At 51.2% G+C, this 26,557-nt stretch overlaps 11 protein-coding genes across 11 annotated transcripts; 7 read left to right on the top strand and 4 right to left on the bottom strand.

Moving 5' to 3' along the window:
- Positions 1 to 1,300: 1,300 nt before the first annotated feature.
- CPAR01_00135 (uncharacterized protein) lies at positions 1,301 to 2,374 on the top strand (the record flags this gene model as incomplete). The annotated part of the gene is made up of 2 exons (XM_060484428.1): positions 1,301 to 1,813; positions 1,847 to 2,374. 2 exons carry the CDS (start codon positions 1,301 to 1,303, stop codon positions 2,372 to 2,374), a joined length of 1,041 nt encoding a protein of 346 aa, XP_060355285.1.
- Positions 2,375 to 6,005: 3,631 nt separating this feature from the next.
- CPAR01_00134 (uncharacterized protein) lies at positions 6,006 to 6,988 on the top strand (the record flags this gene model as incomplete). Its single annotated transcript, XM_060484427.1, has 2 exons — positions 6,006 to 6,338; positions 6,413 to 6,988. 2 exons carry the CDS (start codon positions 6,006 to 6,008, stop codon positions 6,986 to 6,988), a joined length of 909 nt encoding a protein of 302 aa, XP_060355284.1.
- An 843-nt stretch (positions 6,989 to 7,831) lies between these two features.
- On the top strand, positions 7,832 to 8,449 carry CPAR01_00133 (uncharacterized protein; the record flags this gene model as incomplete). Its single annotated transcript, XM_060484426.1, has 2 exons — positions 7,832 to 8,352; positions 8,407 to 8,449. The coding sequence occupies 2 exons, from the start codon at positions 7,832 to 7,834 to the stop codon at positions 8,447 to 8,449; spliced, it is 564 nt and encodes a 187-aa protein (XP_060355283.1).
- A 14-nt stretch (positions 8,450 to 8,463) lies between these two features.
- CPAR01_00132 (uncharacterized protein) lies at positions 8,464 to 8,991 on the bottom strand (the record flags this gene model as incomplete). The annotated part of the gene is made up of 1 exon (XM_060484425.1): positions 8,464 to 8,991. The coding sequence occupies one exon, from the start codon at positions 8,989 to 8,991 to the stop codon at positions 8,464 to 8,466; it is 528 nt and encodes a 175-aa protein (XP_060355282.1).
- A 250-nt stretch (positions 8,992 to 9,241) lies between these two features.
- CPAR01_00131 (uncharacterized protein) lies at positions 9,242 to 9,507 on the bottom strand (the record flags this gene model as incomplete). The annotated part of the gene is made up of 2 exons (XM_060484424.1): positions 9,242 to 9,344; positions 9,413 to 9,507. The coding sequence occupies 2 exons, from the start codon at positions 9,505 to 9,507 to the stop codon at positions 9,242 to 9,244; spliced, it is 198 nt and encodes a 65-aa protein (XP_060355281.1).
- Positions 9,508 to 10,872: 1,365 nt separating this feature from the next.
- On the top strand, positions 10,873 to 15,913 carry CPAR01_00130 (uncharacterized protein; the record flags this gene model as incomplete). Its single annotated transcript, XM_060484423.1, has 2 exons — positions 10,873 to 12,660; positions 13,871 to 15,913. 2 exons carry the CDS (start codon positions 10,873 to 10,875, stop codon positions 15,911 to 15,913), a joined length of 3,831 nt encoding a protein of 1,276 aa, XP_060355280.1.
- Positions 15,914 to 15,988: 75 nt separating this feature from the next.
- CPAR01_00129 (major facilitator superfamily transporter) lies at positions 15,989 to 17,714 on the bottom strand (the record flags this gene model as incomplete). The annotated part of the gene is made up of 6 exons (XM_060484422.1): positions 15,989 to 16,311; positions 16,361 to 16,440; positions 16,498 to 16,916; positions 16,966 to 17,385; positions 17,442 to 17,466; positions 17,524 to 17,714. 6 exons carry the CDS (start codon positions 17,712 to 17,714, stop codon positions 15,989 to 15,991), a joined length of 1,458 nt encoding a protein of 485 aa, XP_060355279.1.
- A 2,105-nt stretch (positions 17,715 to 19,819) lies between these two features.
- CPAR01_00128 (uncharacterized protein) lies at positions 19,820 to 20,788 on the top strand (the record flags this gene model as incomplete). The annotated part of the gene is made up of 2 exons (XM_060484421.1): positions 19,820 to 20,468; positions 20,532 to 20,788. 2 exons carry the CDS (start codon positions 19,820 to 19,822, stop codon positions 20,786 to 20,788), a joined length of 906 nt encoding a protein of 301 aa, XP_060355278.1.
- A 1,182-nt stretch (positions 20,789 to 21,970) lies between these two features.
- On the top strand, positions 21,971 to 22,855 carry CPAR01_00127 (uncharacterized protein; the record flags this gene model as incomplete). The annotated part of the gene is made up of 1 exon (XM_060484420.1): positions 21,971 to 22,855. The coding sequence occupies one exon, from the start codon at positions 21,971 to 21,973 to the stop codon at positions 22,853 to 22,855; it is 885 nt and encodes a 294-aa protein (XP_060355277.1).
- A 1,779-nt stretch (positions 22,856 to 24,634) lies between these two features.
- Positions 24,635 to 25,294, top strand: CPAR01_00126 (uncharacterized protein; the record flags this gene model as incomplete). Its single annotated transcript, XM_060484419.1, has 3 exons — positions 24,635 to 24,637; positions 24,805 to 24,880; positions 24,999 to 25,294. 3 exons carry the CDS (start codon positions 24,635 to 24,637, stop codon positions 25,292 to 25,294), a joined length of 375 nt encoding a protein of 124 aa, XP_060355276.1.
- A 577-nt stretch (positions 25,295 to 25,871) lies between these two features.
- Positions 25,872 to 26,275, bottom strand: CPAR01_00125 (uncharacterized protein; the record flags this gene model as incomplete). The annotated part of the gene is made up of 3 exons (XM_060484418.1): positions 25,872 to 25,966; positions 26,057 to 26,122; positions 26,203 to 26,275. 3 exons carry the CDS (start codon positions 26,273 to 26,275, stop codon positions 25,872 to 25,874), a joined length of 234 nt encoding a protein of 77 aa, XP_060355275.1.
- Positions 26,276 to 26,557: the final 282 nt, after the last annotated feature.

Here is a 26,557-nt window from a genome sequence, read left to right as displayed (position 1 = left end):
CTTGGACTCCTCCTTTTGCTTTGCAAGCAAGGAACTCTAGATGGGCGTCAATTACAACTCCGCGGCCGTGGAGTTGTTCTAAGGTCGTGTGAGTCTTGACGAATTGGATATTGTCTTGAGGCTACAGATCGAGGTCAATATCCGACATCTCCATGCGATCGACGCGTCGTGCTTGACGGAATTCGGTTTCGAAAAGTTTCCTAAAAGGGTCGTCTTCACACGTTGTAGATCTGCCCGGTTTATTATCTAAGGGAGTCATAGTTGAGAGACTGATGCAATGTTTATGTGGTAAATTGTAGACAGCAAATAGAAACGCGCAAGGTAGAGCTATCGTCTGGGTCACAAAGAAGCGACTGGAGAAAGGTATCAGTAGCGAGTGTCTCGGCATCAAAGTCTTCCTCCACTTGAAAGTCATCCTTGCCGCCTGTGACCACGGCCCGGCAAGGTAGCCAGCTATTAGAATGGCGGGAAGTGGGGTACAACACGAATAGCCTTATGGAGACGTAAGATTTCACATCCTGATGAGAGATCCGAGGGCTGCCGCCATCTTGCAGCCTCAGATCTGTTCGCCAGGTTACCTTTTTCACTTGGCTGTCCCTGACCGCGTGAAGTCGAAGAATTGCCTATACCCCGATGTCCAGATAGACCAAAGTGAAAGTCATGACTTTAGACGACACCGGTCTTCTTGCTGTAGCCTCACATTCTAAGTCTTGGGTCGGCACTCGAGTAATTAGAATGCCTTGTACACGGTCATCCACGGGTGTTCGGGCCTAGCACGCGCACCTATAGAATTCAAATTATTCAGATTCATAGCTTACTGCAATCTTTTGAAGTCGCGCTTTCTCTTGTTGAGACCTTCCCAAACTATAATTAGGCAGCCAAGGAGCCGGATTTTGAATTCGTAGCCCGACGGAAAGAGCGACCGCCTCACGGACTGATTCGTCGATTACCTCACTCGCCTCACTTTTACCCTCTCATTACTTCGCTCCCCAGGTCAACCTCGACACAAGGTTTGCTTCCCCCTCCCACCTGTCTTTGGCAATATCGATATCAAAGACTGGAATAGCACCGAAATCCTCATATATACGTTCATATATAGGAATCTCCATGCTGGTCCTTTAAGGTGAGTAGTGCTTCAGGCGCGCCTTTCTTATACCCTGGTCCGTGCCCCAGAGTCTTACTGGGCCGGGTCTATCTACGCATCATTTACTGTCCATGAAACTTGAACCCAGATGTTTTGTGTATTTGTTCCATCGTGATGGGAAGGTAGCGAGAGGCGCACATTGCTAACGAGATCTAGATGCCTCCCACGTATAAGGGAAGGAAAGCCAATTCGGGCCCGAACGTGCCTGCCATTGCTTCGCCGCCTGCCGAGCGCTTCTCAACTCACCAGCTGAAAGTCATTGACGTTTGCCTCCGCCAGACCGGATTCGACTTCCGAGGCTTTGCTTGCGGCCCCGTTGCTGAAGCCGATTGGGATGCCCTCAAGCTCCTTCACCTCGATTTCGCACTTCCTACAGCCGATCCTAGCTTGACCATGACTGCTTCTCGTCTTGCTGCCATCATCCATGCTGCTGCTCAGTGTCTCGAGAGCTCTGACTGCACCACTCGTGATGCGGCATTCTGGAAGGAAGTGAAGAAGCTTCTGTCTGACGACAGCACCTTCCAAGCGGCTTCCATCTTTGATTTTGTCAAGTTCGACAACATTCTCTACCGATTCTACTCGGCTTGGGCATCTTTCAGAGACAAGAACCCCGGCATGTCTCGCACACTTATCCAGGAGCCTTACACCACCAGTGCCGAGAGCAAGGCGGTTCACCAGCTGCATCTAGCCATGTGTGCATAGGAAGATATCATGGAACTCAATGGTACCGCTGTCAAGGCCAAGGCCTCCTCTAAAGACGAACTCCTCGCGGCTACCGATGAGTATATTCGACAGACAGTACGTGGCAAAAAGAACAGCATCGCACTCGCCAGGCGTCACTTCAAGGCAGGATACCGTGCTCATTTCAAATCAGAATTGGAAGAGACCTATTCGGAAGCCTACGACAAGGGAAAGCGCGAGGGTGAGAGTGAGTACAAGATCAAGCTCAAAGAGATGAAAGCACAGATACGCAAGGAAGAAGCAGACTTGTTCGCACTCAACAGGGTGACAATGGACCGAAATCGCCAGGTGGGACAGGAGAACAAGTCCATCACAAAGGAAGTTGAGGATTTGCAAGCGGAGAACTCTGAGCTTCGCAGACTCAACAAAGAGCTCAGTGACCTATGTGAGGCGTCGCAGCAACGGGTTGCGACCAACAGATCTGGAGGAAGCACTGAGAAGAGATCAAATGGTTTTGCTTTCGGTGAAGTGGTGGACTTGCTGGATTAAGTTTGAGGGCTAATATCTGGTGATATCGAGTGGTTGGATCTCAATGCTGAACAACCAAAGTCTAGGATTCTGGGCAGAGAACTTTCTGTAGGATAAGATGTCAGGGCCACCAGCCTTGAGCTCATTTGTCTGTTTGCTCATGTAAGCTTCAAAGCCCTAGGAATTGAACATACTGCTTCTTGATACCTGTCCCTATGGCCATGTATCGGAGTCCAAGCCTACTCGGGTGTCACTCTCTGCCGTATCAACTGCGCTTTTTGTCGTCTGTAAAATGGCCTTGGCTATTAAAAGACTGATGGAGTTAATCATCAACACATCAGAATCGGTGCTGCCTGACCAGAGCGCTTTATGACGGCTGCTATGTTGCGGCTAGCCATTTCGCGTATGCCGTAGCTCACCCTCTCGAGTCCAGCCTTATTGTCTCGAAACGATCGACCTCGATGGTGAGCGCCACCCCGCCTGAGACCAGGACATCCCGTCCGTCCCGCATCACACTACGGCTTCAAATGCTGTCTGTTTCGTCATTGACCCAACCTTTTGATCAATAATCGATCATACACACTGCGTCTGCAACCCAACTCCTACCACATGGTTGAAGCCTGCTTGACGCAGAAGCCTAAGCCATCAAATTGCCACGGTGGAACGAGGGATTTCTAGGTCTTGAAGGATGGGCATTGTGGTTCTTACTTCTGGGCACATTGCATCGTAGTAACTCCACTGCCCCGCCTTCATTTTCAACAGCCGAGAGACGCGGATCTCTGTCTTCAGCTTGGGGGAGTTCTGGCCCCCAACACTTTGGGCAGCTCGCCCGAGTCTTCGGTCAAGCCTGCGACGTTCTGCGGCTTGACGCCTCGGTCTCCGCTTCGTGTCTCACTCGATGTCTTACCGTCCCCGCCTCCTTCGTTCGTGGCGCAAGACTTTCCCGTTGAGAAGAGGATCAGTCGCGGCCTGGTCTAGAGGCTCTTGAAAGGCAAAAACATAATCATTGGCTCATGAATAGCGTCTGTTAAGTTTTGGTCACTCGCCTGCCCCTCAGAGCCATTAAGTCTTGCAGCTGGCACCCCGACGCCGGGGCTAAGTCGCAAGTAGTATTTCTAGCTTCCAAGGTGAAGTCAACTTGTGAAAGATTTGCCTCCTGCTCTCCCTGCCTACTGTGTGCGGCTTTTACAGGAGCAATTCTAGCGATGACAGTCTTCGGTGTTCCAGATGAGACAATTAGAAATCAACGCTATGATCAAATCATCAGGCAAAATATAAAAATACATGGTGGTGTCCAAGAGGCTGGCCACCAGCCCGCAAATCATTCACGTTTCCACCGTAGATCATGTCCCAACTGCCCTTAGCGCTTAGGACCGGCCCGCATGTCGATCAATCCAGACTTTGACCCGCGATCCCACGCTCCACCGTTGTTGCGCAACCACCTTCATTCGTCCGCCCCGCGTGGCCCTTCACGGCCAGTCGACCATGGGGTTCATGGGCCATACTTGAAACCCCCGCACATGCAGGAGGTAAAGAGCGAGAGGGGATTCCGGCCAATAATGGAAGGGCAGTATGACTTTGTTCTCTCAAAATAAGAACGCTGCAGCGGGGGAATCTTAGAGAGAGGTGGGTCGTTTTTGTGGTTCTTCTTCTGTGCTTTTTTCGCCCGTTCTGCATGCTCCATTTGGTTATGAGAACGAGCCCGTGACATCAGCAGCTAATCGTTCACCAAGGCTGCGAGGAGAGCTTGTTTGTGCTACACAGCTCACGTGGATACCACAAGTAACAGAGACCGTGTAAGATTGCAGGATACGCAATCGTCTAGATTCTGTGGGACAAACAACGAAGAGTTTGCGGCACGACATGCGCAAAAACCTGTCGCCATTGGCAAACATGATGTGTCTCTCCAGGGAAAAGTCGGGCCACCAGTTCAGACGAAAGGCAAGAAGTTCAGGCGAACCCTAATGCTGCGTTCTGTTTGTCAACCTTAGATGGTGATACCTGCTGTGCATTCACGCTGGCGAATCACGTCCGCATCGACGTGCGCTAGCGGGAGATGCAAACTGAAGCATGACATCGGGGGGATCTGCCAATCAGGACCCGAGGGTGCCAGGTGGGAAACGTACGATGGCAAGACACTCTGAGCCAGGCATGCCGGTAATGACAACTGCTTTGTTTCTATCACCATTGTCATCATCATTGCACATTAAACTGACGCCGGCGTTGACTGTGGCGGAAAGTGGGGGGCAAGAACGCCAGTCTTGCCTTTGGCATCGGCTCCGAGAAAGAGAGGTTCGGCTCAAGCAAGATCTCAAGCCTGAAGATGGATTGTTCTATTTGACGTGGGTTTCTCGTTTCTTTTGAGGGACTCGGCGTGACAGCCCGAGACTTCCTGGAGAAGAGGACTTTGGTGAGACTGGCCGTTTTCTCTGTACCCCCAGTTTTGGCGGCAAGACGCATAGTACAGGTCTGACATCGGAGCACCTTTTCCGTCAGACAGGTCAAGCTCTCTGTAAAGATCATCGCTGTGATAGCAAGACATACATATTCGAGCCCAATACCGGAGGAGCTTTACATGGTCAGGGTCCCGAAAGCTTTGGCCTAGACAGAACGGTGCACGTCGCCTGTGCCCGCACGAACTTGGCATCAGAGACAGAGACAGATCGGACATCAGAGAGCGATCGCCGAGAAACGTCAGCTGAAGCTTCTGCTTCCAAGTACGTGCGTATAGGGATAGAGGAATACAGTATGATGCTCGGCCTCGATAGACTGTTATCTGAACTTACTGTAGAAGCGGGATAGTACTTGGCTTTCCATAGGCAAAGTAAATCAATGCGAAGTATCGGACATCTCACATCTCCTTCCGCTTTCGTGATTAACTGCTTCTATCCTTGACCATGCTGGTGATATACGATTGACAGAGGACTCATTCGATCTCAAGAGTCAACTCCATAACGTGAGGCGAGACACACAGCGTCGAGCCCAACATCGTGGCAACGGACCCATTAGAACAGGGAGAGGCTAGGTAAAGATCACGACCGAACCAGCGGAACACACAGATTGAGGCCCAACACGGTGAGCGACCTGACATTGAGATGATTGAAGTCATTCGAGAAGATGAGCACGGCAGCACGTAATAGCACAGCATGGCGATTGGTGCCCAGGCAAAAGTGACAGGACAATTCGTATGGTTTATCACCAGATTTGCAAGTACACCCCTCTCGATTGGGACCTTGTGGTCGTCGATATGAGGGTACAGATCCTCGGGTCTGCGTGGTACAACACCCCTCGTGCCGACCTCAGTATTGCACTCGTGTACTCCAACCCCCTCGTCGTTGTACTGACGCTGTCCCTACCACTTGGTGCCCAACTGAAAGAATCTGGCCCACGGCGATGCATCTGATCGTGGGAATATTCGCTTTTGCCGGAGAACCACAGCAGAAAGCTTGGATGACGAGCAAGCTTGACGGCCGCCTCACTTCTAGAAACCAGCCATTCGTTTCTCATCATGATACGTATTTATAGATGGCTTGGGCTCTCACAAGAATCCTCTATCACCCAAGCCATCGAACAACACCGTCTCACCATCATCTCACAGTCTCTTTCTCCTTTCTCCTAACCTAGACGACTTCTTTCGACCATCACTTACAAGATGTCAGCCTCCAACGCCCATCACACGCCTGTGAAGCAGGCAATCGATGCGGTGCACGCCACCCATCCTCCCGCGGGACAGCGAGGCTACCCCTTCTCCCTGCCCCAGCGCAACCTCCTAGTCATCGTACTGGGCGAGTTCTGCGGAACATTCATGTTCCTCCTCCTCTCCTTCCTCGGAGCCCAGACCGCCATCGTCACCAACAAGCCCGACGACCCAGCGGCCACACTCTCTCCTGACAGCTTGCTCTACATCGCCGCCGCCTTCGGCACAGCCATCACCGCCAATGTATGGATCTTCTACCGCGTCAGCGGTGGCATGTTCAACCCTGCGGTATGTTTCCGACCCAGTTCATCTCAACCCCCAACCCTTTCTACTTCAAACGCTGAATAACATTCTCATAACAGGTCACCCTCGGTCTCGTTCTCGTCGGAGCAGTCAAGCCGCTTCGAGGTCTCTGCATCGTACCCGCCCAGCTGCTCGCTAGTATCGCTGCCGCTGCCGTGGTATACGGAGTCCTCCCCGGCCCTCTCCGCGTCGCCAACACTCTGGGCGGCGGCGCCACCGTGCCCCAGGGCTTCTTCATCGAGATGCTTCTGACGGCTCAGCTCGTCTTGACGGTCTACTTCCTCGCTGTCGAGAAGCATCGCGCGACGTTCCTTGCGCCTATTGGCGTCGGCATCTCCGTCTTCATTGCCCACATCACGGCTACCAATTGGACTGGCACCTCAATCAACCCTGCTCGGTCATTTGGTCCTGCTGTCATTATCGGTTTCGTAAACTACCACTGGATCTACTGGATTGGCCCATTCGCTGGTGCTCTTCTGTCCTTCTTGGTTTATGCCTTGTTCAAGTGGCTCGAGTACCAGACTGCCAATCCTGGACAGGATGACGATATGGAGAAGGCTATTCACCCTTCTCTGCCTGTTGACTCGGCGCACAGCGGTGGAACTGAGCTTGCCCCTGAGCACGCCAAGGTCTAAACTTCGATGGACAGGTTAATACTAATGGTCTTCTATACGCCCTGGCACACGGGTGTTGTCGGAAGGATTATGACTTCGCTGGTAAATGTAGCTTGTATGCTGGATCGTACTTGACAGAATTGGCTAAGGGCCACGGAAGTAGATGGGAAAGAGTTTGCAGATTGTAGATACATGTAGTCCTAGATTGCCTATTTTGGGTATCGAAATGTCACTTGCTTTTACTAGATGAAGTATCACTCCACTAATGCCTCCATTCCTACGGGTCTACTCTTGCCAATAGTGTTTCGTCTGATAACTTACTGTGGAAAGTCGCGTTGCTGAAATAGCACCTTTTTTTGATTTCACGAGGGCGCTTTAGGTAAGAAAATGATTGGAAGGAACAGTTTTGTTGGTTAATCTTGTCGTCGTTCGTTGTGGTCATGTGATGGCGGTCCTTGAACAGGTGAATGATGCTGTCACGACAACGACTTGTTTCCGTTTTGGTCACCTGGATAGCATAAGCGCTGCTTTCTGGTTCTTTTTCTTTTTTTTTTTGTGACAAACTATAGGTTCGCATGGTAATTCTGGTAAGATACCCTACATTTAGAAACTGTATTTCCGGTTCGTACCTGACTGATTGAGGATAAGTTCGTGGTGACCCTTTTGGACATCCGTATTCATCTTGAACCTTCGTTTTGACAGGTCCCACTAATCTCGACTCGTTCCGCCGCCCACATATTTCACTTAGCTCGATGATGAGAAAAGAAGACTACTTGCCCTTTCCTCTTGTTTTCTTCCTGTCACGCCGGTTACAGCCTCTCTGTTCCCTGCCGCTTAGCGACAGAGATCGACAAATCTGACAAGATGGTGCTGACCAACATAGTCCAGGATCTTGGCAAATCAGCATACCCAGTCATTTCAGAAGTCTTGGAAGACATAGTACAAGCAACTGTACAGCAGAATAACGCTGGAATCCCGACCCCGTCTGCTACATCCCCAAGCGACAATGCTTCATCTGTCCCATCACAACCTAAAGATGGGAAAAGTATTACAACCGACATCGACAAACTCCAAATCCAGTACGAGTTACTGAACCAAAGAATGTCTTCATTCGAAAAGACGCTCGATAATGCCGAGAAGAAGCGCAAGAAGTTGGTCAAGATCCGGAAGGGCTTAGAGCGGAAACTCGACGCCAGCAAGTCAGACATTCACTCATTGGAGCACAAGATTTCGTGCGCAGAAATCGATAGCAATAGTTTGGAAGTTTTACTTGAGGTCGAGACTTCAGAGTCTTGGGGCGCCAAGACTAGAAGGGCTATTCATCTGAAGAAGATCGAGAAGAATGTGGACGAAATTGATCGCTTCATTGAGAGATACGAAGAAAGGTAAGATGTCGCACTATTCAGTCCCACATTCAACCCACTGAGTTTGCATCGCAGACAGCGTAGTCTGGACGACAAAGCCAAGGACTCGAACAACTGACAATACTCTGCCTCTCACATCGCGACCATAACCCCAGCAGCCACACCAGCAGCAACACCAGCCATAGCCATCCCAGTACATCTCGCCACAGCAGCACCGCCCTTCGACGTCTTTGTCGCCGCCGTATTATCCTGCCACGCCTTCTGCCAATCCGAAACATACGACGAAACCCACTTGTCGTCCTTATCCGGCACGTTATCCTTCCACCACTTGGCCTCCTGCTGGGTGTCCAGGCTATACCCGTTGACCGCCATCGAGGCGACGACGTCAGGCGCGTCGGTGGCCTTGGCGGCGGCGGACCACATGTGGGAGTAGACCGTCGTCCACTCCTTGTCGTTGAAGTACTTTTGGTCGACGCTGTACAGCGCGGTCGCGAGGGAGGTTGCTACGGCGCCGGTGATGGTGCTCGGGACGGATTTGACGTGTTGGGAGAGGTATTCGTCGGCGGCGGTCGAGGTCGGGAGGGTGGTGCCGAACCAGAGTTGGGCGAAGGCTGTTGGCGCCATGGCCGTTGTGAGGGAGATGAGTTTGAGCAGATGCATGGTTGAGTGAGGTTGAATAGAGGACCTAGTCTTGTCTTCGATGCCGATCTCTCGGTTGGTTGTAGCGACTTCTTTCTGGCAGTAAACTTTCCTTCTGAAAATGCTCAACTTCTGAGAAACTCACAAGAAAGACTTGGGACAATGAGGGACATCATATCCATTTAAATAGTCCAAGTTCGCGAATTTTCACCATGCGGCAAAGCAAACGCCAAGCGAAATTTCCTTATTTATTCCTTCAAGTTTCACCACTTTAATTACTGGCGGACCATTTGTTTGCTGTGCCGTGGTGCCTTGCGGCACAGCAACATGTCTGCTGCCTAAATTCGCGATGCAATTTTCTTCGAGTAACGAAGCTAAAACCCAGGAGAATTAGCCGCTTGTAGATGAGATGTTACATCGAGGACACGCGGGGAAAAAGTACCTTGCACTAGCACCCGGCCATCGGGCTCCTTCGACTCCTTCCTGTGGTCGGGCGTGGTTGGCTATCCTGACGTATTTTTTTCGCGATACTACCATCGGAGGGCCGGTGTGACACTCCACTTTGGCCGGCGAGCTGGAACGGGGAAGTGGGGCATTTTCGGGCGATGGGCCTCGGCATGGAGCCGAGGGGAGTATGGCTTTTGCGAGCAATGGCGTTCAGTCACATGGTTTAAATTACACCCCATCTTTGCTAATTCATGTGTACAGCGTGACCGGTTAGTTCCTCGACTTTCCGATCGATTCTTGAGGAAATTTGTCAGCTTCTGAAGGCATTTTGGCCTCAAATGGTTATGCTGACCAATTACCTGAGTGTTCAAGCCTCTTGCAATGTACCCAAACCGTACTATTGCTCCCCGCAGAGCAGTTTCAGGATCTATGAGACGTGATTTGGATCTAGCATTGCCGCGGAAGAACCTCTGCAGTCTTAAATCCAGATCGAAGCAGTTGAGGAGTTTTCCCAGTTCAGAGCCGATGCACGTGTAGTCGACGTGACGTTTTGCATATTGGCCTTGATACCCTGATTGGGAGTCGGAGTCGACTCCGACGTCCAACTGATGCGACGTGGTGGAAGAAAACTGCCTTGCAACACTTTTCATCTCGTTAATCACTCGCGGAATTTGTGGGTGATCTTCTTCCATCATAACCTGATGTCGGAATTGACTTGGCGGAGAATTGGACCAACCAATCAGTGGAAATCATAAGCGAAGATCGGCGGCCAAGGTTCGTGGGTCCTGGTTATGGGACAGAGTGGATTCACAGATCTGAAGCATCCCGCTTGAGGTGCATCATAAGGACTAAAGACAAAAAGGAAAGAAATAGGTAGGGTAAAAAAAGGGTGAATGCGAAGATGCCATTGCCCTGATCGTCTTAAACAGCTCCTGATATCGCTGTTTCAAATTCCTGAGTTGGATGCAGCCGGTGGGAGGAAGCTTTAAACAGCGCGCGGAGTAGTGCGGAGCGGAGCGGTTCCGCGATGCCAAAACCCCTCCAAACCCCGAGTTGAATTGATTCGACGTTGCGAATTCCTGATCCGGGCTCCCATAGCCCCCATGGGGTAAGTAGCCAAGCTGTCAAGTCTGCCTAGTCTGCCTTGTGACTTGAGATTATTACTCAAGTTGCATTTCAGCTGCCAAGGCGACTCTCTTCTTCTTCCATTCCCTTGCTGCCAGGCCCTTGGCCGCTCTTCGCTGCATTCCTTGGATATGCCGGCATCCGAGCTGTCCGCCCTGCAAGGGCTTTCTCGCTTAAAAGTCATGTTCCAGTCGCGGATAGTATCGTCCTCTTTATATTGCTTCAGCTTGAAGGAACTATCTCTCAAACAGATTTGCACTTCTTTACATCTCTTTATCGCTGTTCGTTGAGAAGAAGGAGCCGAATGCTCCCATAAGTCCATCGTGTACCATGGCCTCATTATCCACTCTCGCTGAAGACATCATGCATAGCATATGCGAATACCTCACGCCCCGCGACATTTTCCAACTCACCCTCACTCAAAAACGCTTTGCAACGTCATTTGAGCGAAGTCTCCTGCTGCACCGCGATTTAGCATCGCAAACATACACCGCGATGCTAGCAGCCATTGTCAGAAATGAAGTAGACCGGGTCGAGGAACTCTTAAAACTCGGCTACGAAGCTAAGTTTGCCTGTTCAAGGTCTGTGCTTGCCTGCCCGGCCGACTTTGACTTCCCAGTCAACAATCTGATGCTTCAAGCGCCGTCAAACGTTGCCATTAGAAGGCAGGGTCTGGCTGCGCTCGTGATTGAGCGACTGTACCGTCCCGTGTGCGATACGCACAAGATCTGGATAAACTATTCCGTCCTGGCCCACGCCATCTTGGAAGACCAGGTTGAAACCGTCAAACTCCTTCACAAGCACGGCGCAGATTTGGAAAAGCCGCTGCTGCAGGTCTTTGCGTTCCGTGGCATGCCAGTGGATGTTGATCACCAAATCAGTGTCCTGCACCTGGCGAGCAGCAGTGCCATGATCGAGACACTCTTAGAGCTTGCCCCGAACATTCCCATCGACAAGGACAGATTCATGCACACAGAACCGTTGCTTCTCTGGCATGTCGAGAGAGGCACAGATGTCAGAGGGCTCCGGCGACTGTTGGAAGCTGGCGCTCATGTTGACGGGGCACGTCCGGCGACACAGCGGATCGGCTTTTGCCAGTGCGAACAGGAGGACACCATGCACGTCTTTCTAGATCACAAATCACCGCTCGAGGCCGCCATATGGAACCTGGACCGGGATGCCGTTGAGCTTTTGCTAGAACACGGGGCATCGACGGTGTACCCGCCCAATGACACCGGCGAAGCGACTTGTCTACACGAAGCGATAAGAATCTTCCTCCTGGAGCACAAGCCGGAGGATCTAGAGGTCAGCTTGCAGATATTTCGCCTCCTGCTAGACCATGGGTTCGACGTCAACCACGAATACATCGAGTGGGCGGGGTGGACACCTGAGGGTACGCGCCTCCAGCCAACAGGAACCAGAATCAACCTGGTGGTGGACAGCCTCATCTACTACGCATCCACCGAAATGCTCCAGCTTCTCCTCGACGCCGGAGCAGATCCATTCAACGCGTCGGGTGTGAGGCCAGGAGACAAAAGCTACGTCGTCATGCTCGGCTTGTCATCCTCGGTAGCGAGATTGTATCCCACGAATATGACCGAGCCCGAAAGGGTGTCCCTACAGAGCGCAAAGCTGAAAGCACTAATCGCCAAGAGAGCAGAGTCAGACCCCAGCGGCCGCGACCGCAGGTTGTTATTCATGGCTGCCTTGGAAATATCTCGACCGTCGGAACTCCATCAGGTGTTCAAAGTTCTTCAGAAAGTCTTTGGATCGTTCGAAGAGGAGCTCAGCCTCCTCGCAGACACCATGGGCCGACTGAAAATGATCCCAGGAGTCCTTCAAGAGAGCCGACAGATCATTGAGTTTCTCATCCGCTGCGGAGCCCCCGTCAATCACCCCAATTCCGATGGGGAGACGCCTTTGCACGTCGCCTATACGCTTTCAATAGCAAGCCCTTTGCCCATCGGGGAAACGGACGACCTCCTGGCGTGGGATGTTGACGAGGAGCAGGGATTTACGGTAGGCTGGGCTATCGGAACCAACAACTTCTTTGGCCATGAAACTATCAATGGCTTCCTCAGCTCGATAATTAGTGCTCCGGCGGAGGCAGAGAAGCGGGTACGAAACGCTAACGCAATTTTTGACGCATTGATCCAGGCCGGGGCGGCTCAGAATTTGCTGAATGAGAAGGGGGAGACGGCAGCGATGGTGATGGCTCAGCATGGTTGGATCCAGCTGCCGCCTTCACCTGGTTCCGATTCAGAGCGTATCGTCGGGGACGAGATTAAGTCGGATTCCGCGCAGACGGATGATGTTGTGGCCAATGCCTTTGCGATCTGGAGGCAGTTTCAGCAACTTGCATTGGGGGAGGCGGGTTCCAGTTAGCCGCTAAAAGATGGGGCTACAACACTTACGCAAAGCAATAAAATGGCTAAGCTTCATCTCTATGACTTCTTACTTAGTGCCCTTGTCAGAATAATCGGGGTTTTCCTAAATTCTTTCGTGTTCAAAAAACCAGACTCGACCAAGCGTGAGTGTTTGCGCAATTTCAATGCAACTCTTATATCTCTAGAGTCACGCTTGTTGCACACCAACTTTGTGAAAGAAGTGCCTCCTCTTTACGTGTCCCTAGGTACTGACACCCCATCGGTTCACTTTAGAAAGTTGAGGTGGACATAATGTACCAATGACCTGGAATCAGTGATTTCTGGCGTAGGGGTATTACTTCATATTCTTAGACTGGGTGAGGTAAGCGCGCATGATCTCCTAGCGACTAGCGACTTTATCGCCGAACGCCGGTGCGGAACCAATGGAGACTCGTCCGCTGCGCCGTTCCGCACAGCCATAACAGGCTTAGCGGCGCACCCGCCGACCAAAATAGGGAAGGCTCCTTTCGCTCGCTTATCTGCCCGAACTGGGCCCGCGTCTGCTAATTACTGCTCTTCACGTTTACTTCCACTGCCCTCTGGCGGGCATCACTGGGAACTCTTGGCATTTCTCGCGGGCCCTTGGTCATATCTGCATATTTCGCAGAACTCAAGGACGTAGCAGTACATCTACTGTACTTTGATGAACGCCTAAGCGACTTGAACAGCCATCAGTCCCGTCTACCCGCCGCTGAAAGCTTGGCTTCAACGGTGTCTTACTTGGCTCGACGCCACCCATGGAATCCCACTCTTCCCGACCCAAAAAGACTGACATTGTTCGCAAGCGAACGGGCTGTCAAAATTGCAAAAAGAAAAGAAGAAAGGTCACACATCCCTCGGTGGAATCTCACGTCGCCACTTCCCTACTTTGTAAAAGTCCCTTTCAACTGACTCGTAGGCAGTGTGACGAGACACGCCCGGAATGCCTCGCTTGCGTGAAGAAAGGAGTAAAGTGCAGCGGCTACGAGCGCCCTGTGACCTTCAGAGACGTCACCACTCGAGCCGCCGAGTCTTCGAGGAAATTTGAGGAAGCTAGATGGGCCGCTCTACGTCGGGAAGATGAGCGAAGGAAACGACGCCGTATTGGATCAACCGGGGAGCCGTCCCCCGCCCCTCGGGAGTCATCAACGCCGGGAAATATCATCGAATTGCCGGCGAGAAATGATACTTTGACAGCTCCGGTTCCGGCACCTATGCCTCCATGGCACTCGACGAACGCTGAGGGCTGGCTCGCTGGGTCCTTTACTTTACCGTGGTCACTTTTCGACACATCTGGTGCTTTTTCCGCTGTTCAAGATTCACCTCAAGGAGTACAGGAAACAGTCAGACCAAGGAATGCCTCTAGTGAACTAGAACTACCCGCATCGCTCGAGGATTCCGCGAACCGCCTGATGCTAGCAAGTGGAGTACCAAACATCTCGGCATCAGCAGGGGAAGCCCCAAGCCCAGCTTTGACGACTGGTTGGGACGAATTTCTCGTCACAGACGGTTCGTCTCCAGGGTCTTCCACGTCCACTTCATCTCCCCTAGGTGAACCGACAGTAGACTGCCAGCTATCGATACCTCTAGAAGAGGTCCTCATCCAACACTTCGACAGGAACGTCCTTCCCCTGATACCAGTTGCTCTCTCCTTTCCGAATCTCTTCCGCCAGAGCAGCTGTTTCCGATCAGCGGTCCTAGCTCTGTCCGCCAGCAACATTAAGCTGACGCAACCTCTTCCCATCGACCCGCTCGTGCTTCGTCGAGTATGCGACGACAGCAGCGTCTGGATCTACTATGACACGGCAGTCAAAGGCCTCCAAGCTCAACTTCAGAACGTGGAAAACTACCGCGGCGAGGAGCTCGCGGGCGCCGCTTTACTGCTTGCCTACCACGAGCTGGAAGCCGGCACAGCCCTTGGAATCAGGAACCACGCCACCGGCCTCGATGCCATCGCATCTAAGCTCGACTTTGCCGCGTCGTCCATCCCCGACCTCTTCAAAGCCTGGCGTATGCTTCGCTACGATGTTCGTTTCATGATGTTGCCGACGCGAGCGACCTGCAATGTTGTAGACAATTACGATGTCTCGAGTTTACTCGACCCGCAACTAGCCATTCGGGATATCCTGTTTAGGTTACACGGTCTTCATGCACGCTACGCGATGGAGGCTACATTCAGCCAAGATGCCACCGCAGATGGCAATAGCGCTTCAGAGAAAGTTGCACTGTGGCTTATGTCCGTCCTCGGCCGGGAATCGGATCGCCGTAATGTGCGCCTCAAGGACTTCCACAAGGAGAACTTAACCCCAGACACGATATTGCGGCAGTGCGATGTGTTTTCTCACAGGCTGGATAACTGGCACAAGGGGCTCTGCACCCATGATATGCCGGTCGTCAATCTTGGGGCGGATTCGGATCTGATCAGTGGCGCTACTTTTGAGACTTTTGTCACTTACCGTTTCGGTGACACGAGAAAAGCTCTTGAGTACGTGATTTATCTTGTGTGTAGAATGACGTGCAGCTATCTCCGCTCTCTATTCGACCCCTCTGTGCAGTCTTCGGGCACAGATGCACTTGCCAAAGTCATTCTTGGTATCGTTTGTGGCATGAACATGCAACAGCGGCAGCAATTCACCGTTCTTCGGGTGGATGTCCTGCTCAGGATGGCTGCAGGCTTATCCGAGGGCACAAACTTCATCACCACCGTTCTCGACTATCTGCTTCCAAGACTGATCTCTTCGGGTCTCACTGGTCCTGACATTGTTGCGTGGGTCTACTTGAAGTCAGCGTTGGAGCTCGAGCTCAGGGAAAGACGGAAGGGCCGGGCGATCAGGATGACCATCGATGGAGTCGAGGAGGACTGTGAGATGTGGCAGTTGGTGAACAGGCATCCCGTGGCTGCTTTTGGGGACTACAATGGGAAGGGGTACTTCAGGGATTGCTATGTCATTGAGTGTCTAGGCTGAAAACAATGTGGCGAAAAATAATCAACAACGTCTTTGTGCGAAGCGACCTTTATGCCTCTCCTATCATCTCCCCCCTCAGTACGCATAAAATAGAACGTTTTCGTTCTCGGATTGCCGAATCTTCCTGTTCTCATTCTTGAGCCAGAACCGCATCGCCCATGCGCCCATGGCAGTCGCAACGCTAAGCGCCGCGCTCGAAGACATCGCCATGACGTATCGAGGCTCGTCGGACTTTGGCCACATGTAGGGTGTCCAGATGAAGGATGCGACGGCGATGCAGTTGACGATGGCGAGGGAGGATGCCTTTTTCTCTTTCGTCTGGGAGCAAGTCGCCGAGACCCACCCCAGTATGATTGAGTTCACTGCATATGTCCCCACAGAGAATACAACCATGGAGACTGAGAGGTTAGCAAAGCACCTAGAAAGTTTCGAGGGAGGAATGCTGACAATATCTGGCACCTGTATTAAGTGTAGCACAGCCGAGGATGAAGCCGAATACTGCAATCGATTTTGCGATGGTGATGTGCCTTTGTTCATGATCAGCATGCACGTCACTCAAATCTGACAGCTGGTCTCAAACTGACCATGTACGTTCATTGAATCTTCCAGAAGACCAGGACCAAGCAATCGATATCACTCCTGCAATTAGATACGGAGGGCAAGTAAGCACCAACGTAATCGTCTCATTGAATCCCAGCGTCTCGACCGCAGTCGGAAAGAAGTTCTTGAACCCGTTCGCACCCAGATGGCAGTGCTGCATTACAGTGAAGAGCCAGACCTTGGGGTCTTTGGCAGCCTCAAGGAGACCGGACCAGGTTGTCGTCTGGCCAGTGTTACCCACAGTGTCTTGAAGAATTCGTTCGTTGGCTAGAATACGTTCTTCAGGGCTGAGCCATCGTGTCGTGAGAGGTTCATCGGGGAGGATGAAGAAGGCTATTATGGCGATGATGAGGGTGACTACGCCCTGGATGATAAAAAGCCATCTCCAGCCCGCGATACCGGCCTGTTCCCTCGTCAACGTCCGCGCCGGGCATCAAGGGGAGGACACGAACCATTCCGTGCATCTGGAATATTCCCAGGGCAATCAGGCCAGCAAAGGCCGTCGCTAGGATATTCCCAGTATACAGAATCGATATTCTCGTCGCCAACTCCTTACGCGTGTAGAACGTAGCGAGTACGTATAGCGCACCTGGATAGTAAGGCGCTTCAGTGATGCCGAGGAAGAAGCGAGTGAGCAGTAAGCCCGTGTAGTTCTGGCTGACTGCCGTGAGGGCACTAATGATGGCCCAGACGGCCATGCAGGAGCTCATCCACAGGCTTGGGCGGACTCGCGTCACGACCATGTTTGCGGGGATACCGACGATGACGTATCCGACAAAGAGTATCGAGACGCATGTTTGGTATTCTGTCGAGGTGAGATTGAGGTCTTCTTCGAGGGTGTTGAGTCTGGCTAGGGCAATGGCGTTGCGGTCCTCAAACGTAGGTCAGAAATGCATGCTGAGATGTCTTGGAGTTGGAGTATTCTCACTAAGTAATTGAGCCAGTACATGAACCTTGAAGTTTCTTCAGTATAGGCAGATATCCAAATTCGGGTGGAAAGGCCCTCTTACCATAATATAGGCATAATCATCCAGTCAAGCCGACGCACCAGGGCGATCTCGGCTGGGTCATATTTCGCATGCGCGCCAGCATAATCTCGAACCTCAGGAGCAACTTTGAGAGCCTCTTCAACTTCAATCGGGACAAATGTGGGATCCTTTGCAACTGGCTCAGCCTTCCGGCTCAAAAAGGAGAGTTTCATGGTGGCGGGAGTGGCCGAGAAGGTTCACGAGACGGCGATGGCAAATCCTTGACAGTCAGCTTTAGCTTGGATTCCAAAAAAGCTGAGTTTCAAGATAATCCAACGGGAAATGAGGAAAATTTATAGAACTTCCAGGCTTCGCAGAAAAGAACGTAGGAAAACACCTCCCTCACTTTCATCTTGTGCCTCATTCGCAGGCGAACATTTGCGAGCCAGCTTCCCCGCACTGCCAAGCATCTTATCGAAGGTGTCATGACAATGGTGGTGGTCTTGGTTCCAATCTTACACCTTAGCGCATCGTTTGCCTCAAGATGTGCGAGAATCGGAATGAGATATGAGTGGTGAGGGGAGACTTGGAAGTCTGGGCGCAGCCTTGGCGGGACAGGGACACATCTCGGCATCGCGAAAGGCAGGCCCTAGGAGTAGGATCGAGCAAATATGAAGTAAGCCGGAGTCTCGTAGTATGAAAAAAACGTAACCAAGAAAGAATTCATTGAACTGGAGGGAGCGAGGAAAATGTCACGAGGCGAAGGGATGCAGTCGGGATAACATTGCGGAAGCAGGGGTCATTACATAATCGCGCCCGCAAACCTTTTACTCCAGACGACCCACCATCCACCCAGTGTGCTCCAGGCGTGTAATTAAGCATGCCGGGGTACCACACTAAGGTAAGGTAGATGGAGTAACGGTGCTTGAAATAAGGCGTCTCATCAAAGTCAACACGTCTAACAAAGCGAGGGCAGCACAAGGTTCATGCCTGCATGGAGGGTTTCGATCAGAGGAAAATATTACCTGGGGAATGTCTTTCAGCATGCGATAGAACTGTTATCCTCCCTTCATTGCCAGTATTCGTGGAGACACTGTGACGTCGCAAGGCCATATGTACAAATTTTGCTCTCGGTCTGTCACCCATCGGACGCGGAGATGCTTTGGCGCAATAGTTGGGACTGCCCACTCCCGACCTCAACGCTAGGTAATTGACCCCGGTGGCTTCTATTTTTGGAGTCCGAGGTTCAATCCCTCCTTCAGACTCTCATTTTTCTATGAGATAGAATTTCAGTTTCTATGTCAAAGGAAGCTCGTGGGTTGAGAACGTACCTTGCCCCGTAGGCCCTGTCAACTTTTGAGCAAAACGTTGATTTCTCATGAATATCCTCTCAAGCCCTGACGATGGCTTCCAAGGGCGGCCTCAATTTCCGTCTCCATAGTAACTCGCTCTTTCCACATATTTCTTCGTCGTATCACCCGCCTTTCCTCCATATCTCTGATCTATCAGCTTCAACGATTCACGCCATCATGGTCTGTTTGGCACCCTCATTAAGTTTTTCCTTGTTTCATTATCTGTTATCTTGGCTTTGGGCTGCAAATACGCTGTAGAACTAGGATTTGCGAGATATGGCATCAGAGCTGACGGTGGTATTTCTCTCTCAAGGCAAAATAGAGGCATGAGTATTCGTATGAATGAATACGTCGTTATGTAGCAGGAGGTTAAAGTGGGCAGTAAAATTGACTTTCCGACTACTGAAGAAAGGTCGGGTAATACCTGCCGGTTTTGAAGACGCGGATAGATTTGTGGACTGCGAATGAAGCCTCAGGAATCTCGCTTCGAGCCTATATGTGAGAACTATTCCTCTCATCTGTCACCCATCGGATGTGGAGATGCCTTTGGCGTAATAGTTGGGACTGCCCACTCCCGACCTCAGCGCTAGGTAATTGACCCCGGTGGCTTTCTATTTTTGGAGGTCATGAGTTCGAATCCCCTTGTTGATTCTAGTTTTGGCGGAATTCATCTCGAGATGTCTATGAGGCAATGAAATGTGTTTCCCTTCATCTTTGATATCGTCGTATTCTTGCGGCCCACTTGAAGTTCATCTAAGGTTTTCACCAGGGAAGAACGTGAACTCCCAGCTGCCCACTCGAAGAAATTTTTAACAATCCTAACTGTCACAAACTGGGAAGGAAGCGACCGACTTTCACCTAGCATCGAAGACTTCCGCTCCTCCGCCTTTGCCCTTTTCCTTTTCCTTCTCCTTCTTCTCACTCCCATACAAGACAGTTGGTAGCAACGAAAATAACATTATCAGCTACCACCACAAAGAAGCAGAATGCCCCCCAATAATCGCCCTTGGGTAAAGGCGATCCTGGACTTTCCAGGCCTCGACTTCTATATTGAAGGCGATGCTCCTCTATTCAACCGCAGAGTCAATGCCGCCTACCTAAAGCTGTTCAGCCACAACGATTCTGTTCATGGAAGGGACCACATTGCTCTTCGTCAGCACTACATTGCCAATCGCGGCAATGTTCTCTTCCGCGAGATCATCAATGTCCACATCTCGGGCAAGCATGCCAACTTCAACACTCTGTATGGCGCTGCTCTCAACGGCCTCGCTGGAGACTCTGGCCCTTCTCGGGAGTGGCCCGATACCGATGCGCTCGGAATCGATTCGTTGATATTTGTCGCCGATCGAATCATTCGCGCCCGCACCCAGCACCTCAGAGCCAACAATACCGGCATCGAAGAGCCCAACCCCGTCGTTGAGGCTTTCCTCGCCACCCTTGACAAGTGGATCGCAGTTCTCGACGAACGCAAGATGAGGGCTTCTACTTCTTTCGAGCCCAATGCGCCTGCCGACAGCCAATTCTCCCTGCCGCTTCGACCTCATCCCAATAAGCCTTCCGTCGCCTCGTCTTCCAACGCCTCTTCCGGCAACAAGATGAGTCTGCCGTACCGTCCTCATCCCAAGAGTGAGTCGGGTGAGTTATCTGTTGCTACTGGATCGAAGTCGTGCTCTGAGGCACTTCACTAACGTATAATAGCCAAGCAGGAGCAGGCCATGCAGAGCAATCAGGAGGACGTCAACAAGAGAATCCAGGACTTGGAATCTCAGCTCCGAGCTTCCCAGGCCAAGTCCCAAGAAGCCCTCCAGGCGGCTCAGGCGAGGTCCGAGGAGCTGGCTGCTCTCCGAAACGCCAACATAGTCCTGCTTGAAGAGCAGGAGACTCTCGAGACTGTCAACGAAGCTCTGCGCACTGAGCTCGACGAGGCAAAGAAGGCCCGCCGCCGTATTTGGTAAGTGGAGGCTCCAGGAAGCCAATATCAGCGCAGAGGAGGGAGTGAGGCAGGGACTGGATGATTGAGTTGGGAGGCAGTTTCATGTCTTTAGTGAATCGATCCGTTAAATGAGGTTATCCTTCTGCACCTGATGATGTTCCAATAACTTGTAATGAGTACTCTGGATGGAAGATGCTCTGGAAAAAAGAGCGCTAGTAAGGATTCTAGCTCTAGTAATAATGACACTTGCCCGAGGCCATCGCCGTCTGCTGCTCAAAAGTACCAGCCCATCCCTTCTACCTCCCGTCGTCTATAGTAACGAGGATGAATTCAACTAGCGAGTGTCTGTCTTTTTCCATAATAATCGCGTGGAGTATGGGAAGAATGCTTGTTCATCTGTTTACTGAAGCACCCAAGTCAGCTACCCTACCTTAGAGGCATCTCTGGGTCTACGTCGAGGCTAACAATGTCACAGCCAGACGAGCAGGTGGAAAAAGAAAGGGTGAGAATAGAAAAGAGAGTCACTATGTATGAATCGAACTCATGACCTCCAAAAATTAGAAAGCCACCGGGGTCAATTACCTAGCGCTGAGGTCGGGAGTGGGGAGTCCCAACTATTACGCCAAAGGCATCTCCTCATCCGATGGGTGATGATTTTAGCAATCTTCTGACTTATAGACCATATCCGGTGACCGTATGGCTCCTTCCCAATGAACCATATCCCCCGCCGCGTATATTCACACTGACCGTCGCGTCGCGTCGAGCCACATTCACCAACACTCACCCCCTTACCCTTCTCCCCCCCCTCTTTTGTTTACATTGCACATCCTCCATCTCTGCCGCCTTTCTTGCGCTATACTTTCCTCTTCACCCTCCATCTCAATCCTATCTCTTCTTTCCCCATTCCAATTCCGCAATCCGGGCCAGGGAAAGTCGCGACAACTCATCACTTCGCCTTGCTCATCTTTACTGTACTTTACTTTGCAATCCATCCATCTCTGACACCCCTGTTGTGCCCTGCTTTCATCTTCCTTTCACATCCCGATTTCTGAGCACACCTTGGATTGGAAAGAGAGCGCGTCACTTCACGCTTTGCTTCTCCTCCAGCAGCGTTGCTTAATATCAAGGTAACAACTACTCGACAAGCTTCGAGGTTCGGTGAATTCGCAAGACTAACTCGTTCTTGAAAGAATCAACACTCAAGATGGCCAACAAATCCTCCGCCCCCAAGACCTCTCAGTCTGAAGCTAAGCCTCAATGGTACGAATCGCTCAAGACCTTCCCAGGCCTAAAGTTCAAGGAGAGTTTTGGTGATAACGGCACGCCGACCAAAGCCGAAACGGCATTCATCAATATTGTCTGCGACCGCTATGAGAAGCAAGACGAGGCGGTGCAAGGCGACATTGATCGCAAGATCGTCATTGCGAATCGCGGCCATGACCTTGTCACTCTAGTCCTGTGGGTTGCCGAGAACCCGGAATCCATCTTTGGCAGTGTGAGTGAATCTGCCTGGGATCTCGCTATGGAGAAGCTCATTCGCCTGGGTACATTCCGCTGCGTCCCTTTCTGCGGCAAGGACATTGGTGGTGTCATAGGTACCATTCTGCACGCACGTTGGGCCCATCGGGAAAAGCCTTACTCTTGCAAGCCAACTGCCGTCACAGAGCTCAAGCGCTTTCTTCGCAGCCTCGACAGATTGAGCGACTTTGTTCGAGAGAGCGACTTCGCCCGTGCGTTCAAGCAAAACCCAGCATTCCCCTACAACGGTCCCTCCGCCACTATTGTCCAGAAGACTCCGATCGCCAAAACTCCGGTCACCAAGAACCCGGTTCTTAGAGCTCGATACGATACTGTTCCGGCTGCTAGAACTCAGCAAAACCCCATTGCTTCTGGTGCAACTCCCAAGAACAACGACCAGAGCGCTGTCATTGATAAGATGCGACTTGAGGTCAATAAGCTGCGCGCTGAGAACGAGGCTCTTCACTCTCTGCTTGCTAGATCTCAGGACGAGAAGGTGGCTCTGCAATGGGATCTTATCAAGGCTACGTCTCGTGAAGCGGAGCTCATGACGGAGCTGCGTCGCATGTGAACTAGCCGCTTACAAGAAATGGCTTCTGATAAATCAATCATAGGAATGGTGCGGAGGAACGCTTTCATGTTCATTTGGTTTGGTCTTTGTTATTCAGTGTTTGGGTGGTATCAGTTGGGGCTTGGTTTGCTGGCTTTGCTTAGAGGTGCATTGCGGACAATCTGCTAATCACAAGAGCACACAAGCTGAATTCGACAAAGAAGAAGAACGATTTGGGACAAACCCATAGATAGTTTAGAGTCATAAAGAGACATGAAGAAGCAATTGAGAAATTTCGACAAGTATTTATATCTCTTGTGACAGACCAACAGCTTTCGTTTACGCTCGGTCGAGGGAAATTCTAAGGCTAATGTTCACCAACATTATGGGTCCCAGCCACCCGGTGGTCCTGGGGATTTGTTTATGGTGTTATCCCCCTTTTCAATAGCTGAGCCCGGTGGTGCGCCTTCAGTTCAATTAAAACCCTAGCCTTGGCCTTGGAGCTTCTCTCCCTTCCTCATACATAAACCATGTCCCCGGGACCGAGTACCATTCATAACTGATCCGGCTCCTATTCAGTGTCTGCATCTCCTGTCTGCCATTCTCACCTTTCAGCTACATTTTTCTTGCACATGCTCAAAGTTCCCTTTGGGTCCCCAGACTAGAGTACGGTCGCTCTGTGGTACCTTATCACTTACGGCATGCATATGTCTTTCATCAATACGCCACGGGAACTACCTTAGCGAAACTAATGCCATCAACCTGAAGCTAGTATAGCACCCATTGAAGGGCAATTTGCTTGAAAAGCTTCTCTCATCGATATGGCAAAGGACTTGGGTGGCTCCTGTTCTGAGAATGGCAATACTTTATCAACACTCGAGCATTATAGCCCTGGACATTACTGATTCAGTCCGTTCGCGTGCGTCACATCAGGCAATACCTGACACCCCGGGCCATAGAAAGTACATTGTGGTGTGACTGTGACATAAGAACCGCCAGCTGGGATAGACGAATTTTTCTACGTCCCATCGAGGTCCTCGAGGCCGGAAGTTCCGTCACCATCACCGCCTGTATTGCCAGTACCATAAGAGTAGTTGTTGGCGGGGGTGCCTCTTTCGCGAGGATCGTAAACGACCTTGCCTCGACTCCCTTTTCTTATCCGAGCGACTCTAGCCTCTTTTATACTTTGCGGCTGAAGCAGGACATCGCTGTGATAGTGGTCGAGGTTTGGTCTCTTGGCAGGTAAAACCCAAAGTATACGGCATACCCAGTCCAGGCGAAATCGATCGCATCGAGATGTGGCTGGTGGTCCTCGCCGATTACGGCCACGGGTCTACATATCCTCTACGCCCCGTCATCACCAGCCGATCTCTTGCTGGAGGTCGCGGCTTGGGTTTACAAGATCACTACCAAGCGCTGCCCTTTCCCGTTTTGCCTCAATTGATTTCCACTACTCGTATTCCGAAATTCATGCAGAGTTTTAGCGAACATAGCCACGATCGCTCGAGGCCTTCCCCGGCCTGAAGTTCGATGCCGGTGTTGGCAGCTATATCATACCGACGGATGAGGTGGATCGCGCACGCATATCTCAGTGCCTTGGCAAGCCGGTTTCTTGCCCTCTGGCTTCTGTTCAAGGGCCATCGTATCGATCTCTGTAGCTCTACTTACGGAGATCATGTACAACCGGAAACGGAAGGCAAAGAAGGTTGCCGCTGTCGCTGCTATTCGAGGCCTCTCCTTCCACTCTTCCCGTCGTCGGGTGCAAAGCCCTCGAACTAGATCTCGAGTGTCGTGAACGACATGGTAAGTGCTCAGTAGCCGCTTATACGTCTCTCTTGCTGACGGAATTACGGGAAAGGGTTTGCGCTGCGTTGACTGTGCAAACCAGAACAACTCCTGCAAGAAGGACGTAGATAGATGTACCCGGGCCCTACGACTTACAACCCCGTCTGCAATTATGCTTGGCGCAGACTCCTTTTACGCTGGAGACGCTCTACAAGGCGTCGCCAGCACTACCTGAACACACGCCCGTTCACCGGCCAATTTGTAAGTCATGGAGATACACAATCGTAATATTCAGTAATCTGATGTTTCTTTTCCATTAGGAGTTGTGAAGTCGCCGCAGCAGCCACAGAAGAAGGGCATTTCTTTAGATGTCTTCAAGATTGTCCCGGGCACCTTGCAGGCCCCGAAGAAGAAGACTGTCCGCGCAAAACACAGGCTCGTCATTATGAAGGCGCCCAACTTCACCAGGTTCAAATCAGAAATCCCAGGGACCGGGAGAACGAGAAGGTCAAGGACAAAAATGTCGATTTGGCCGCTGCCCTGACCAATGCCATCACTGGCGTCATGACTCATAGTATGATCGATATGGAGGCTGCAGAGCAGCGTGGCAGCATCACCGGACAGGAGATACTTTCCAGCTACTTCAACCATGTTGGATTTAATAAGACTGGATAGGATTCAGCTTCATTCTGTAGATGTGAGCCTCGACGACTCATGCCCCTCCGATACACTCAAATAATCGGAAGGGAACCAGAACTAGCCCGCCCCGCCAAAGACTTGTCTGCAAGTGACGAGATGGTTGAGGATGGCCTGCTATAAGGGCTGTGATAACGCCTACAAGAGGGGCTGATTCCTGTCAAGTTGAGCTTCTCAAGACACTTCCGTCGTAAACATATCAACCGCCGTAGAAAGAGATACTTCGATTTCTTCATTACGCATAGACGAAATCTCTACAACATCTAGGCATACCCAGGGGAAATTATACCTCCGCGCCGGAAGAATGAGACGATGAAAGATCATCAGGTAACCCGAGGAGCGACCCGAAGAGTTGGCCTTCAGCCTTCGACCTATTGTGGTCGCAAAACTCATTCCCAACGACGGTTACCTCCCGCCATGCCATTAGGCTAGCTGAACAAGTGTTGCTCCATTCCTGTTGAGGAAGGAGGCAAGCTATACAAGCGGCATACTGGCTCCGCATTTCTACGGATGGATACAAATAACAACGCCTTTGGGTACCGTAAATCAACCTCTTTCAAATCATACGCTCCTGCCACCTCCTCGTGTTGATAGGACGACAAGGCCCGCCCGTAACACCGCATCGCTTTCCAGTTGTTGAGGTGGCATCAGCTAGACCGATGGAGCATTAGCAAGATAATTCAACCATCAGTAACTCAAGACCATCTGGTCAGGCTAGCGGAAGGGGGCAGTAGTGCCTACTTTTGCAAATGAGTGGCGTGACGCCGTTTACGCATCTGATACAGTCGGCGTCATTCCGACATTCGCCTAGATAACTCTAGGTCAGTACAGCTTTCTTGGCCTTTATTGGGTCACTGAGATGTAGAAATGATGGATCATGAACCTACCCTTATCTCCCTTTTGTTGAGCAATGACAGCTGTGGCTAAGAATGGAAGGAGGGCTAGAGCTGAGAAACGCATGATGGCGGTCTAAAGTATTGAAGTAGGATTAATATGTTCAAATGCTCAGCAATTGATAGATTATAACGAAGAGTAGATTGCAATTATTCTATCTTGTGCAAGAGCTTATGTCTTTGTATTTATGCATGTTCGTGTCTCATTGTATTCACTTACAGACCGAGATGGTGGTGATGACTGCTGACTCGCCGTCTTTGACTGAAACTAGGTGTGTTGACTCGAGACAATCAACTACAGGGAGTCATCTGAAAGCAGGGCAAACTCTAAATCTTGCTGGTCACATTG

Source organism: Colletotrichum paranaense (assembly GCF_030867605.1).
Source record: "Colletotrichum paranaense strain IMI 384185 chromosome Unknown Scaffold_1.1, whole genome shotgun sequence".
NCBI classification, from domain to species: domain Eukaryota; kingdom Fungi; phylum Ascomycota; class Sordariomycetes; order Glomerellales; family Glomerellaceae; genus Colletotrichum; species Colletotrichum paranaense.
This window is presented reverse-complemented; position numbering and strand designations above follow the sequence as displayed.